General features: G+C 40.7%; 1 protein-coding gene across 3 annotated transcripts in view; it reads right to left on the bottom strand.

Moving 5' to 3' along the window:
- Positions 1-16,266, bottom strand: part of DGKI (diacylglycerol kinase iota) — a 397,632-nt gene that overhangs the window by 242,604 nt on the left and 138,762 nt on the right. For all 3 annotated transcript variants that reach the window (XM_045565327.1, XM_045565330.1, XM_045565329.1), the window contains exon 3: positions 10,132-10,227. In XM_045565327.1, the coding sequence (XP_045421283.1) occupies positions 10,132-10,227 (96 nt within the window). The remainder of the gene's footprint in view (positions 1-10,131; positions 10,228-16,266) is intronic.

Here is a 16,266-nt window from a genome sequence, read left to right as displayed (position 1 = left end):
AGTTGTGAATGTTAAATCTCCCTCTGAAGAGTCTTGAACATAAGGCAGGAATTCAAACATCCTGGATTGTAAGTACAATGATATATAAATGGCAGGATTGACCTGGTGACAGGTATCTGTGTGTGCATGTGTGTCTCTCTCAACAATCAATATCATTGAACTTATTCATTCATTCGATAAGTCACAGGGTAACTACTCAATGCAGTCACTTGTTCTCAGTGCTGGAGATATAAGAGACTACAAAACAGGCAAAGCCCCTGAGCTAAATGGAGCTTATGTTCTAGTGGTGGAGACAGACAGGTAAATAAATATTTTTTAAAAATATGATAGGAAATGATGTGTGCTATAAAAGGTTGAGAGAATGAGGAAGAAGCAGAGTCAAGGGACAGGCTGACCGTCAGTAGAGCTAGTTGTTTCATGTCATGAAATCAGTTCCCAGTTTTCCCCAATGAGAGAGAAGTAGCAGGTGATTCTAAGACTCTGGGTTGCCTTTTTGGGTTCAGTTTCTTGGAACCATTTTTGTGCAAGGAGAAATGATTATAGCAGCTAACATGTATTGAGTGCTTGTGATTTGCCACACTGCTGTTGTATGTATTATTGTCTCATTTAATTTTCACAACAACCATAAGAAGCAGTTATTAGCCACGTTTTATAGATACGAAACTTAGGCTTAAAGAGGTTAAAACAATGATGAATGTCACATGACTCAAAGCCTGGAAATCTTGGAACTTGGGTTCAAAGCCAGGTCATTTCATTCCAAAGCCCACACATTCCATCATCACCCATACCTCCTTAAAAGAAGACATCAAAGTAGGCTTTTCCATTTCCTTGTGTCTTTTAAGGCATCACCTTCTGAATGTGTATCTGCCTGGTCTATGTGGTAGGTAACAACAACAAAAAGCTCCTAAAAAACAGAGACATTATTAACTATGGGGGCTAGTAGTAGTTTTGGGTAACTGCTAATGCAAATAATGCTTCAGCCAAGAGGAAGTGCCTCTGAGCAACAGGCATATTGGTTAAAATATACTGCTCTGGGCACCTTACACTGGGAAGTACTAGAAGAGTATTTTTATACACCTGGGCATTGCCTGGGTGACATGTAAACTCTGCTGAATCAGATGCAGATTATTTTTATTATCAGGTAAGAGGACTGTACTCATCAAATAACAACGGAACTGCTTCACACAACCATATGCCTATATACAAACACACAAATGCAACCTCAATCTAAAATTGTCATCACAGAAGAGATGTAAATAATTCTCAGAGGTTCAAACTTTAAGAATAAAACAGGACACACATACTTTTGGCTTAATGAAAGTTTAGCATAAAGGCAAGAGAACTGCACAAAGATACCAAAAAAAAGTTAGAAAACTCTGGATGGTGAGTACATCTCTGTGACTCTTCTTTCTTTTGCCTTTAGGTGGACATGAACTGCGAGCTATGACAACCCCAAAGGTGGTTGTTATGGAGCAGAGATGAGTATGAGTCCTAGGAAAACTGCAAAGCATTGTGTGAACATTTCTTAAATAGTTTCCCACTGAATGCTGAGATCCGACAAGGTGGCAATGAGTGTTCTGTGGGAAAAATAATGAGTTCCACAATCCTCCTGTCCCCTCCAAATGCAGCAGGAAATCCTGCATACCTTACATCCTCCTTTGATCTTTATAAGACCTATTTGTATATTAAAGGTGTTTGGTGTTTTATAAACTTATGATCACAAGCCCCTTCTTATGAATAACACCCCATATTTTTTGTATATGAGTTTTGTGTTCTCCAGAATATGATTTAGAAAAAAAGTAGACTGTGCACATAGACAATGGTACTATTGATCCAGGGTCACCAAGAAGTGACAGAATCCTAAAAATCCCTGACCCATATCATATCCTACGTATCCTATTACCACCTCCATTACCTGAAGCGGGCAGGATCTGTATTACACTCTCCCTCAACACATGGACAGCACTCAGTACCAAATAATAAAGATTGTCACAATCACCATGGTAGTTGTAATAGCAACCATGGCGAACATTATTTACTAAGGGCCTGCCACGTGCCAGACACTGTTCTAAGTCCTGGAAATGCCCAACCATCAAGCCAGATACATAAAAGCCAACATTACTTCCACCCACGGGAGCACCCCACTCCCTTCCCCCCTCATATCCACTGACTAGGAAGGCAGTAGCAGATAGCCTGTCAGTGAAAATCCTTTTTATTATATAAACTATTTTTGTTGATGGCTACACTTTCCCCTGAGTCATCTTGATTCATTAGATCCTCAATATCCTAATGGTGAAAAAGGCCTCTGGCAGAGAGCAGCTGGCACCCAAACAACTCAGAAAGCTGGCTGTGCCTCCTGGGCTTTATTGCCACACACGCGGCTCCCTCCGACAGCCTGCACCCAGCTCAGCCAAACTGCCATCTGGGCTGTGGATCATCAATCTGCTATGCTGGACAACTGGCATTTGAGGCTGACAGAACAGGAGCAGCATGCAGGCAGATCTCGGTACATTCTCAGTCTAGTGTTGTGGCCTGGGGTACACACCTGCTAGACCCAAATACACAGATGGGCAGAAAGTCCCCAGCAATGCATGCTGGGCTCTGATTCTCTCATCTTCTCACCCACAACACACAGATGCATGGGAACCAGCATTTGCACATGCTGCTGCCTGATGCTCCAAGTGTCCAGAGATGAAACAGATAAGATGTAACCAGGATCAGGGTCATTTTCATTTTTAAATAGCAGAAAGCTGAAAGTTTCCTTAAAAAAAATGGGGGGGGGGTGGAGAGCTACTGCCCTTGTACCTTCTTACAAGTTTCTTCCAAGAACCCAAACACACGGCCAGCACCCCTGTGAGCAGGTGCTGTGACAGCCCACTATAGACAATGGTGAGGCTCTGTTCCACCAATAAGAAGGCACAGCTGGTGAGATGTCCTCCAGAATGTGTTACTTTGATTTGTCACACCCAGTTGGTCCCACCCATGACCTAGTGAGAATATGGATGTTACACACAGCCGCAAAATGACAGTTGAAGGTGTGAGAGTCTTCGTGTTGGGATTAGACAAAACCATCCCAAATGTAAGGCCTTGTTAACACCAAAGTCCAACCAAACTACTACTGAGCTCCTTCAACTTAATGACATTGAACTATAAGCAGGAACAGAAGAGAAGGAGGGAGAATACGAACATTTGTCAACTAATTTTATCCTCCCAATTCTAAGAGGTAGGTTTAATCTTCATTATCTTACAGAGGAAACTGAGAGTCAGAGAAGCAGGGCAAAGCTTCGATTTTCATCCAGATCTTATTGTCTCTGGATCTGCGTGGCTCCCTTTCTCCAATGCTCCAACTCCCATGTCACATGGCCTCCTTACACAATTCATTCACTTTCTCAATAAAACTATATTTGTCAAACTGGAAGCAACATCGGAAAGCACCTTAGAATTAAGGTCAGGCGTCACAGATGGGGTTAGCCACTTTCTCCAAACATTACCCACAAGGAAAAGATGAAAGCAAAACACATGAGCAAAACAATAACAAAAGCAAAGCAGTACCTATTAGCCTATCCACAAAAAGAAGGTGGGATAAGCACATTTAAAAATAGAGAAGATATATCTGGTAACAGCATCCTGAAGTCTGACAGCTCCTTTTTCCCTCTTACACAACCTACGCACTCTCGTTCACCTAACCATCTACCTACTCTCTTCCCTGCAGTTCTCAGCTTCTGACACCTACCTGTCTGCTCACTTAGTCATCAACCACATACCTATCAACCTAAATACTCAAGACAGCTTTGGATGCGTGTGTGCCCACCTACGAGCCTATGTAACTGTAGAGTTATCCGTATGGCTACATAAGGTAACTTGCCTTACAGAATGGCTACCATCTAAGTTTCCTAGTGTTGCACTAACAAAGTACCACAAAATGGGTAGCTTAAAATAACAGAAATGTATTCTCTCATGTCTTGGAGGCCAGAAGTTGGAACTCAAGGTGTCAACAGAGTCAGCAGAGCTCTCCCCATACCCCTCTCCTAGCTTCTCATGATAGGCTGATAAGGAAGACCCCCATCTATTACCTGGTGCATCAACCACCTGAGACCTCTACCCCTGGGAAGACCTATAATAATACTAACCTATTACCTGGTGCATCAGCTAATGTATTACCTGGCACATTAGCCACCTAAGAGCCCACCCCTCTGACCACCCCAACCAAATAAAAGTGGGAAAAATCAGGTAGACGGGGCTCAGAATTTGGTGGCAAGACCCCTCTGAGCCTGCTGGCGAATAAACCTGGATTCTCCGACTCTCCATGTGTCGCTCGGTTTGTCCTTGGAACCACTCACTGTAACACTTACTACAACAAGGCAGCAATCCTTGGCACTCCTTGGCTTGTAGCTGCATCATCCCAATCTCTGCTCCATTGTCACATGGCTTTCTTCCCTGCATGTGCATCTGAGTGTCCTCTCCTCTTCTTACTAGGATACTTGTCACACTGGATTGGAGCCCACACTGCCTTATGATCCCATCCTGATTAATTACATCTGCAACAACTCCATTTCCAAATCAGGATACATTCTGAGGAATTAGGCATCAAGACTTTGGCATATCTTTTTGGAGTACACCAGTCAACGCATAACAGCCACTACATGCCAGGTGTGAGAACCAGGCCACCTCATTTAGTCCTGACACTCTTTCTGAAGTTGATCTGTGCCCCTCTTCCCTGAAAGTGCACAGATTCATCTGTAGAGCTGTTTGTTTTTAATATATTCATTCCCAATCCCACTCACTAGAAATTCTCATGTGGGAGATCCAGGATGGAAACCACCACTTTATTCAAAAGTCAAGTGTCATAATTGACTATAATACTCATCCAGAAATAATGAGCACTAAGGTCAGTCTTAGCAACAATATTCTAAATCAGGAAACTGAGGCAAAAAGAGGTGAAGTGACATGCCCCAAGTTCACTTAGTGCACAAATGGAACAGCAGGCCTCCCTACTGCCCACACTGCTCATCTCTGCCTACCCAGGCCCATGTGACCACAGTGGGTGTCTACATGTACACACAGATGTAGGATAGTTTCAAGTGTAAAAGTAGGTGTACATGATGGACTCTATGCCTCATTAGTGGAGGAGTGAGTTCCTTCAGATACAAATGTTTGGCGGAACATCTTTACAGACCCTCCCGTCGAGCATGAGAACAGTTTCTATCAGAGGGTACCCACTAAATGGTGAGGTCATCACTCTCTATTAACTGTCACTCAACACTGTCTGAAGTTTCCTGGAGCTGGGTGCTCAGTCCAGCCCATACACACTGACAGAATAAATGAATGACGAAATGTACATCAAAATAAATGTCACTAGATGAGACTGGTTCTAGCTGGAATTTTACCTCAGGTTTTTCCCTCCATAATCCAGCTGGGAAACAGTAATCTTTCTACTTCAATTTCATTACTTTTGCATCCTTTCCTTCTCTCTAGACCAGAAAAAGAAATAGTTACTTATTTGGGAACTGCCACTGACTTGGGAACAAATTTAATCCCATTAAATATCTGCAAACAGGTACTCCCCAACATTAAATGTTGCCACCAGAGAAACATAGAAAAGGAAGATTTTAAACATCGAGTGGTTAAGCCCCAAAACTTTGGAACAATTCTGCTACAACAGTTCTAGGATCCTTAGAAGTCACTGCCTTGTTTTCAATACCCTCTAATATCAGCCCCCAAATGTCAATTCACGTAGCAGCAGGACAGCCTGGCTTTGTGGGCAGTTTCGGTTTTAAATAAATGCTCCAATGTTCCCGAAAGTTAGGGTGATCATCTTAATTTCCCTAATGCAGTTCTGGTTTACCCCTAAGTTACAGCATCATTATGAACAGCAGCCACTTTCACCCCCAAAATTGTCTTGGTTTATTCAATATATTATATGTTCATACTTCGTAAGCCCACCAATGTTTATACCGTGAGCTCCAAGTATTGGTTTAGAAAATATGGACACACATAGCCCGTCCCATGGGTCCTTATTTCCATTCTTCCTTGACACATGCCCTCTGGTGTGCTCATGCATGTCTCACGATTGCCACCTCCCTCAGCTCGCCCCTGCCTCTGAGATTGCTCATGTTCTTCTCCCTGCCTGAAATGTTTTACTTCCCCAGCCCCACTTATGCAAATCTTACCCACCTTTCAAAGCTGAGCTCAAATTCCATTTCCATGAAGCTGCCTCTGTCTGTGTCAACCCACACTGGCTTCTTCCTTCTCTTAACTTCTACTGGTGACATTTGCTTTGCAAAAATCAGGAAGGAATGAAAGGCATGTCTTTGGTGATGGAGTCACTCCTCCCCCAAGCATTCTGCCTGTACTTTGCTTAGGAGTCTTCAGGTGGTACCTGGCTATGGTGATTTAGTCTCAAAGCCAACAGGTAGGCTTTCTTCAAAATTGGTTCATTAGAAGAAATGAGAATATAATCTACTTGTGCATGCTTTTTTCCTATAAAACTATTGTTCAATTCTAAGAAAGCTGCAAATAGAACATTAAAACATTTAAACTGGAAGCTCTCCTGGAGATTTCTGCATCTGACCTCTTAGACAAAGTAGGTGTGCATATCCATCTATAGTATCCTTAAAAGACAGCTGCTCAAGTTGATAAGAAAAAAACCCCATCTATTACTTAGCACAGCAGCCACCTGAGATCCCCACCATCACAGAAGACCCGCATCAGCATAATACTAACCTAACACCTGGCCCATCAACTAATCTATCACATGGCACATTAGCATAACACTAAACCTATTACCTGGTGCAGCAACATAATACTAACCTATTACCTGACACATCAACTAACCTATTACCTGGCAGGCATTAGTCACCTGAGACCCCACCCCTTGGATCACCCCATCTTAATAAAAGTGGGAAAATTGGATAGATGGGGCTCAGAATTTGGTGGCGAGACCCCTTTGAGCCCGCCAGTGAATAAACCTTGATTCTCTGACTCTCCGTGTGCCGCTCAGTTTGTCCTCGGGACCACTCGCTGTAACCCTTGCTGTAACAAAGTCATCCAAAAACACACAGCCTTTGAGTCCATTTTTCCAGGCACCTTGTCCCCTTACTGGACAGCTCTACAGAGTATTCCAAAAGTCTCCATACAAAGGAAAAATTCTGTAAAATTGTGTAATGAATATTTTTGTAAATAAAGGTACATTTAGTTACAATTTCCCATTATGTATGGTGACTTTTGGGATACCTTGTAGTTTTTAAGGTTCTTTCTTATTATACTGTATTTCTCAAAGTTAGGTTTGTAAACCATCTGCACCAGAATTATTTCAGGTGTTTTTTAAAATCACAGATTCCCAAGTCCAACTCCAGGCATATTGAATCAGCATTTGGACCAAAGAGGGAAAAAGTAATTTCCATCATTGACAAGTTTCCCAGGTGATGTTTATGTATCAGTGGATTATAGATCTATAACTTAACTCTCTAGATACAGAGTCAGTGGGTTCTATATAACTTAATTCTACCTTCCTAACAACAGATAGCAAGTCACTTCTCTTTCCTTCATGGCGCCTCTTCAAATACAGGACGACATTTCTCTACCTTCCCTCTTTAATACTCAGTTGTAACCCACATTATTTAACTTTTCTTTATGACAAAGTTCCATCTCCTGAGCCAACTTGGGCGCTCTCCTCTGGCTCCTTTGCTGCTTGCCAGTGTCTCTCCCAGAATGCAATGCCCAATGATGACACACACCTCACAATGTGAGAGAGAAAACTAGGGGTGTTTTTAATGCTTTTATTACATACTGCCAATTTTGTGAAGTATATCAATTTACACTCCTGCCAGATGTTAATGAGATCTACTTCAGCCCAAACCAACCAGCAGTATTATCATTTTATAAATCTTTGCTAATTTAATAGGCACATGATGCTGACTCCTCAGAGCTGTTTTAATTTGGCTGTCTTTGTTTATATTTTTCCATACATATTGGCAAATTTTTGTGAATTTTCTGTTCTCGTTCTTTCTGGGGGTTTTCCCCTTTAATCAATTAACTCAGTTGCTGTGCCAAGTCAGCCCTTTCCACGTATTATCACATCAAATCCTCAAAATAGCATTTCCCCCACTTTATAGGTGAAGAAACTGAGCTTAGTTTTTCAGCTTCCTTACTGATCTTTTCCTTCATTTAATCAGCATTGTTTGGGAAGTGAGTTCTTCATCTTCCACACCCTTCTTAACATGAGTTAATAGGGCCAAGCACCTGGGATGAAATTATGAGGAAGGTTCAGAAGGACACTGGGAATTTACTCAATTCTGTTTCCTCCTAGTCCTACCTAAAATTTCCTTTATTCGCTTGTTTTTCATGGCCTAGAGGTAATAGTGACCATATAATAATCATTTAGAGGATAGCAATGCTATTTACTGGCACAAGGTTTAAGGAGGATGTATCTGTTCATATATTTTTCAAGAGAGGTAACATGTAGCTGTGCCAAAAAAAAGTAACAGAAAAGAATCAAAAAGAGCAATTTGGAGATAAGGCATAACTCTGTAACAAATCACAGTCTACCAGTTGGCAGCAGAATCAGTAGAAATTGTTCAAAAATATGTACACAAGATTAGTTTTCATTTTTTTCCATTTTATATTATCTGATATCCCAAGACCAGTGTTTATGTAATTAACTAAGACCCTAATGCTAATTCATTATTTATAGCATTTTAGTCCAAACAGCTGAGCTTCTCATGGATTTGGTCAATTTAATCAAATTCTATGCAATTATACTTGAATTAAAAATACATATGCATAAAGCTGAAATCCTGATATTTAAATCAATTGAATTTACAACAAGATTAGAAGAAATGCAAATGAGTAATTAATTACAAGACTGAGTTAAAGGCAAAATTAAAAATAATTTAATCGTACTCTTTTTCTACCTAGAAGGTAGCCAGGCCCCAAAGGTCATGACTTCTCAATGTCACACAATAAATGGTAACACTGAGATTCGACTCCAAGTTTCCTGACATCAAATCCAGAGGCTGCTCATCTGGGCTTTTCTCCAACATTTATTCTCAACCTCACTCAGATAAACCCTAGTTTCCCCAAAACTCTCAAAGTTTTTCCAAACAAAACCTATAAACTAGTGGTCAAAACAGCTAAAGTGATGTAAAAGGTCTTGGTTCCAAGACTTGGAGGTTTCAGGCAGCCTGATAAAAGTCCGTGGAGGATATATGTGTTTTTCTATAAGCTTTGGTGGAAATGCAATTTCTTCCTTATTATTTATTAACAGAAACATACTTATTTGCAATGTCAAGGCCCTATATTTTGCTCCAAACATTTCTTTCACATAAAAAACAAACATAACAAAAAAGAAAAAAAAGTATTATGTAAATTTGATGGCTATTTCCCCAAATAAGGATTACTATTCTATTTCCCATTACTCTCTTTGTGGACCAATAATTTTAAACTACACAAAAATGTTATGTTCACTTTTGCAACACTAAAGTTCTAGTTCCTCCACAAGGCACTGCCTGGCAACCATGCTTTGTCCACAGAACACAAAGAATTACAAGCTTTAAAGAGATTGTTCTCAATAGGGACAAAAAGCAAATTTTAAAAAGCAAAGGATACTCCAACAATTGACCGGTTGATTGTTTATATCATTTCTAGAATTGTGCCCTCCAGCATTTAGTCTGGATTATTTGCTAGCACACACCCTACAGGTGTTTGCATCTTCGCCCCCCAGCCACGCCACTGCAGCCGCTCCCCTACAGACAGATCACCCCCTCCCCAGAGCCCCTTCCTCCACAAACAGGCCTCTGCCCCAGCTGGGCATCCCTCCATAAGCAGACAGCCCTCATGCACACTTACCCTCTCCTGGGCCTACCCTGGGCATCATCATAAAGTAGCACATTACACCAAGGTCTGGCCGGCATAATCGAATGCCAAAACCATTAACATGGACAACCTGAAAGCCATGTTAACATGAGAAACTCTCTCTGTAAACCATACAACATCCAGGAAGTTTTCCACCTCACAAAGGCAGGCTCCTTCAAACCTCTCCTTGCAAATTCAGGCACGGTGACCCCCTCTGCTTTCAGACTCAGAGGCCTTCCCCCAGAAAGATGGAGCCCGGAGCCTGACGGGCACACTCACTGCAAATCTGACTTGGCAGTTCTCCTCTCCCAGGTAGCAGAGGTCTCCTGAGACGTTGGTCTCCAGCCACAGGTGTTCTCCGTTCACAGCATTCTCCTGCAAGGAAAAGACCCACCTGACTTCAGTTTTCTTTTCAGAGATAAAGAGAGGAGATTTCAAATATAGATTTGGGATACAATAAAGTTAGGGAATGCAAGGAGTTTAAACATTCCTCATTTTACCCCTCAAGATACTCCTGGAGTTGATTCTACCAAAATTCTAGAAATGGAAAAAGGTATTCAGAAAAACTTTGTTTGAGCTATAACTAAAAGAGACATTAGGTCTATAGGTGCTTTATACATGAATGTGGTCATTTTTGAAGCATATATTCAACAAATAAGAAAAAACACCTCAAAATATTTTAATGTAAAGCCTCATTCATCCAGGCCCAACACTGCAAATTCCATGACAATTGAGACCAAATGCTACTAAAATTTGCCTTTATTTAGTGAATTAGCTAAGAAGGAGGATGGTAGCATTAAAGTACTTTGAGTAAAGACTGTTCAAAAACACATTTATATCTGTAATGGGTAAATTATACTTCTAAGGGCAGAGGTTTCTTAAAACCTAGTTCAAGTCTCTGTGTACTCAAAGCATAATAAATTTCTCCTAATTCATACACCTCACTAATTCAATAAGGCCTTCACCCAATTAATTCTCAATTTTTCAAACTAAATAATTTTGCTGCTTCTAAAAATACATACTTCTGATCGCAAACAGGGCTGCTAGGATATGTGAGATGATGAGCAACAATCCTATTGTTCAGAAACGCGCAGTGTTTTGCTCCAGGAAGGAGGGAAAACACTTGCTTTTTAATATTAACAGTATGATGAATAGGAGTCCATATTGCTTCTTATGGTACACTACCTTGGAAATGATGAATTTATATAATAATTGTATATTTTGCTCATTTGCTTTAAAAGGGCTCTGAGCTGTTAGGGAAAGCATTGTATTGGATTAACATAAGGGAACGAGACTGAGTCTACAGGTCTTACAGGAAAATTGCTTGTTTTTATCTTATTCATCCAAAACGCATGGGCACGTAATTATTTTTCTGTGGGGGATGTAACAGACTTAACCATGTCTTCTCAAAATTCAATGTTGAAGCCCTAACCCTCAGTGTGATGATATTTGGAGATGAGGCCTTTGGGAGGTAACTAGTTCATGAAGGTGGAGTCCTCATAATGGGATTAGTGTTCTTATAAGAAGAAACATAGGAGATATCCCTACCCATCCCCCCTCCCTTCCCCTTCCCCTTCCCCTCCCTCCTCTGCTCCCACCTCCTCTTGCCTCTCCCCTACAGGAATGCACTGAAGAAAAGCCATGTGAGCACACAGGAAGAAAGCATCTATTTGCAAGTGAGGAAGAGGACCCTAACTGGGAATGGAATCTGCTGGCACCTTGACCTTGGACTTCCCAACCTCCAGAACTGTGAGAAATAAAGTCTGCTATTTAAGCCACCAAGTCTATGATATTTTGTTATAGCAGCCTGAGCAGACTAATATAGGTGATGACTTCAATAAGAAGTTTTATAAAATAACCAAGCAATTTAGAAATCCATTTTATACATGAATCACCTTTATTATAATCTACTCCAGAAGTCTCCACACAACAGCCCTCTGAACCCCAAAGCTCAGTAGAGAGAAGCAAAAATACATACCAAATTACATTTGCTGGAAAAAATACCAAGTGTCACCCATCGTTTAAAATAAATGTATGTCTTCAGATTCAAATAGAACACATTTTCCCTTCAGGGCCTATAGACTCAAATAATTTTCAGGCAAGAATGACCAAAGTTGTATTGTGACATGGGATCTAGGTGCTTCAAGATCCAAGAAACGTAAGGCCAAGTCCTGGAACGGCAGAAGTGAGGCATGAAGAGACAGGAGAGAGTGACTAGGTATGTAGGTGTCAAGAGCTCAGGGGCGATGCCCACTGAGATTCTGAGGTGGGGATGTGTCACACACATCTCCAACAGCCTCAGAACCATTGCTGGGAAGGAAAGCAACACTCATGACGATCACTGTCCTCTACATCAAAGGGTGGCCACCTTTTCACCAAAACTTACTCTTCTCTATTGGTCATTTTTCCCTGTAGCAAGTCCATTCATGGAGGTCAATGGGAAAATGTCCCACGGTCAATCTTGTGGGACAAAAATAGAGGAAAGAGAACATCTGTGGGTTCTGACCCTAAATGTTTTCAGATAGTGATGGATGATAATCATACTAAAAATACAATAGAAAGGCACTTCTTTGTAACATATTCTGAAGAAATCAATCCACGCAATCTAAAATATTCTACTACTGGGAAATTTTCATCCAACTTTAACTTATAACCATTTATACAAAATAATCCCTTTCATTTTATTATTCTTTAATTCATTCAACACACATTTATCCCATACCACTGGTGCCAGGCACTGGGATATTGTGGTAATCTACAGAATAAAATCTACCAGGGAAGATGGAAACTAAACACATGATAACAGCAGCAAATATCAGAGAAACCTAACCATAGCAGAAATCCCTCTGACTACTTTAGAAAGTGAAGTATAAATGTTGTGTGGGTAAAAGATCAAAAACCACTGATAAACCATTGAGCCCTCAACTCCAAGAAAGTAATCTCTAAGCACACAGAATGTCCTGCCTGATAGGAGTGTTTTTGTTCACCTGGAGGCCTTGGTATCAGCTCGACCTCCAGAGGGGCTAAAGGATAAGGTCAACCACATGGGCAACCAACCATGTCTACGTGACCAACCCCTAATTAAAACTCTGGATGCTAGTATTCAGATGTGCTTTCCTGCGTGGCAGTACACCACGTGTATTTTAGCGCATGGTTGCTGGGAGAAGTCAGCTAGCTATCCGTGACTCCACTGGGACAGGTCTGTGATAGACCATATATGTGAGTAGAACAGCTTTCAGTGAGCTCTCTGAGCACGTCTAGTGACTTATGGAACTTTAGTGTAGTCCTGTGGGTTCCCAAACTTGTAATTGCTATCAGAAGTGAGGGTGGTCTCAGGGACTCTTGAATTCTGCATAAAGGTGTCTAGCCTGGGTGGCATTAGCACAAGAATGGAGTAGACAAATAGACTATTTTGGTTTTCTTCCTACATTTGTCATGAAGCCTTCTCTAGCTCCATGTTAATAAACATGAACTATGCAATGTTGTGTATACAAGAAGTTAATAATTTTTATTACGGTTTTTATTATTCTTGTTGCTATTACTCTCCAGTTTTCCTTCTTCCCCCTAAATGTTGGTATTATGTAAGCTTCCCTCCTTGGTCTTTGTGGCCAAGACTGCTGGCCATTCATCAAAATAATTTTTCTCTTCTTCCTGGACACAGAGCTAAGCCTTATTTCCCAGCCTCCCTTGCAACAAACATGTGGCCATGTGACCAGGTTCTGGCCAATAGAACACAAGTAGAAGTTCCAGGCTGGGTCCATTAAATCCCCTCATGTGCATTTTCCTCCATGCTCTTTTACCTTACTGAATGATTGGGACGTCAGGCTTTGGGATGATTTTGGAAGCTCCTGGTGAGATGTCAGAGCAACCATCAGTATGGGTCACTGAATAACCATGTGGAAAAGAACTTAACTCCCCACCCAAAACCCTGGAATAATCCTGGTCTATTACATGGGTAATAAACAACTCTCACATTTGAGTCTTTTATTTACCACTTCCTTGATTACCCCAACAAGTGCAGGTCTCTTCCCTTTGCTCTTATTTTGGTCTGGGTGTCCTTTAATTATCTGCATCAACCCCCAAGTCACTCACTATCCATTGGACAACATGTCTGACATCTCTGAATCCTAATTTCTTCTGCTCTAGGGTGTAATTCTAACACCCTCTCTGACTTATTTTACATTGGTATAAACATAATTCCCCTAAAATACAGCCATGATTTTGCCTCTCCCTTGCTCAGAATGCTTAAATAATTCCCTCTTATTTATAAAATAAAATCCAAATTCAACCTGGCTTACTAGACCTTCCATTAACAGTGCCAATCAGTCTATCCTCTACCTCCCTTATTTACCTTCTTGTCACTCTTCTTTAATTATACCCCACATTTCCCTTTTTTGGTGCCATGTTTTTGTTCATTCCACAGTCCCCACCTGGGAACATCTTTCTCTCTCCTTCTCTACACAAGGATCTTGAAATACAATCTCAAATAGTACACAACTCAAAGAGTACCCATCTGTGCCCAACAGAAAAAATAACTCTCCCATTTCTAAATGAAGACATTTCTTCTATACTTGTGAGTGCTGAGACAAGTCTCTATAGATATACATACATTTTATACAGATAGATTTACGTCTATCCATTTGCCTAAGAGTAGAGGTTCACCTAAATAGACATAAGTATACAGATGGGATTACTTGTTCAAGTGCTACTGAAATCTCAGTAACGGATATAGGTAAAAAGATAAAGGTGAGAGGAGTGTTTGAAACTGAATAATATTTATAGATAACAGGTGCACTCACTCCAGAAGCAAATAATCTACACAAAATGAAGACACTTGCCTGTAAAAATGTTTGCAACAATAAGAATTATAAATATGTAGCCTAAGCAAATGTTCTTACAAAATCAAAAAGGAAAAAAAACAAAAAACATGGATTGCCTGCCCCTGAAAATCTTCAAGATAACAAATTGTCTTGGATGGTTTAAATTTGTGCTGTGCAATAGGTGTATGGCCATTGAGGATGTGGAAGGTGGTTAGCACAAATTGAGATGTGCTGTCAGGGTAAAATTCGTGGAAGATTTTGAAGACTTAGCATGAAAAAAGAATATAAAACATATGACTAATAATTTTTATATTTATTGCATGTAGAAATAATATTTTGAATATATTTTCTTAAACAAAACAGGACATTAAAATTAATTTTGCCTATTTCTTTTCAGTTTTTAAAATGTGGCTACTAGAAAATTTACAATTACTTTGACAGCTCACATCTATTTCCATTGGACAGTGTTAGTTTAGATTATCACTTGCATAGAGGCAGAAGATTAGACCTAGACACCTCTCACGGACCTGTGTCGTTACAGGATTCTAAGACTGTGTCCAGCAGTGATTTAATTTAAAATTCTCCCAATTTGAGAAAATAAAGGAACATTGAGGATCTGTGAAACTGAGGTAGATTTGTCTCACAATTTACACAGTGGGCTAGGGCCAGGACTTTCACTAATTTATAGTGGGCAGTTCCTTATGCTCTCTGTTCAGCAATCTGCTATCTTGATTAACCTGACTTCAGTTTTTTGAAGCGGGGATGGGAGTGGGGAAAGATGTAGGGTGGAGAGGCTGGTGTGGTGACAATGAAACCTGAAGAACAGTGAGGGCCTGAAGCCTGGAAAGGAGGCACAGGTCTCCTAAGACTCGCCTAGGAAACAGGACGGAAATGAGAACACGCGCACACATACACACACATCCCTGCCTCCTTCTGGCTTTTCATTCAAGGTTTCTAAAGATAAGATGACCTAGTTTCATAACCCAGTTTAAACCAATCCTGCATGAAGACTCTGGTTCCCTAATCTTGTCCCTGAACCAAACTGTGAAGCAGTGTACCAACTGTGTTATGTCTCTATCTGCCTAGAGAAAGTGCTGCTCTTCTTAGCGTCTCAACTAAAGGAAAGGAAAGGTGGTCTGGATGGAAGATCTGGCTTTGTTCCTGAGGAGGCTGTTTGCCATAGCTCTTGGGAATGGAGGAAGTTTTCCAAGGAGGCAGGAAAAGCGAATTAAAACAAGGATGCTGACTTTAAAACCAACATGCCCTTTAAGAAAGATCTTGGTGACTTTTCCACCACTGTTCTGGGGATTGTTTTAGGCAGTGTAATGGCAAAAACAAATTATAAAACTGAGGACAGAGGGGAGATGCACCTCTTGTGCCCTCTGCTACAAAGCTACAAGCAGGAAAGTATTCTCTAAGTCCAAATGAAGTCTCCATTTGCAGGGGAGGCATGTGACATTTAAGAGGAGACACACATTATCTGTGGCACAGACACATTTCTAGATGGGCTAACTTACCCTAAACTGGAAACTTGGAATCCAGCCCAGAAGATGAGAATATTTATTTTTCTTTTTGAGAATTCCTTCCTTCCTTT

Source organism: Lemur catta, chromosome 11 (genome assembly GCF_020740605.2).
Source record: "Lemur catta isolate mLemCat1 chromosome 11, mLemCat1.pri, whole genome shotgun sequence".
In the NCBI taxonomy this organism is placed as follows: domain Eukaryota; kingdom Metazoa; phylum Chordata; class Mammalia; order Primates; family Lemuridae; genus Lemur; species Lemur catta.
Note: the sequence above shows the minus strand (reverse complement) of the source record. Positions and strands in the feature narration are given on the sequence as shown.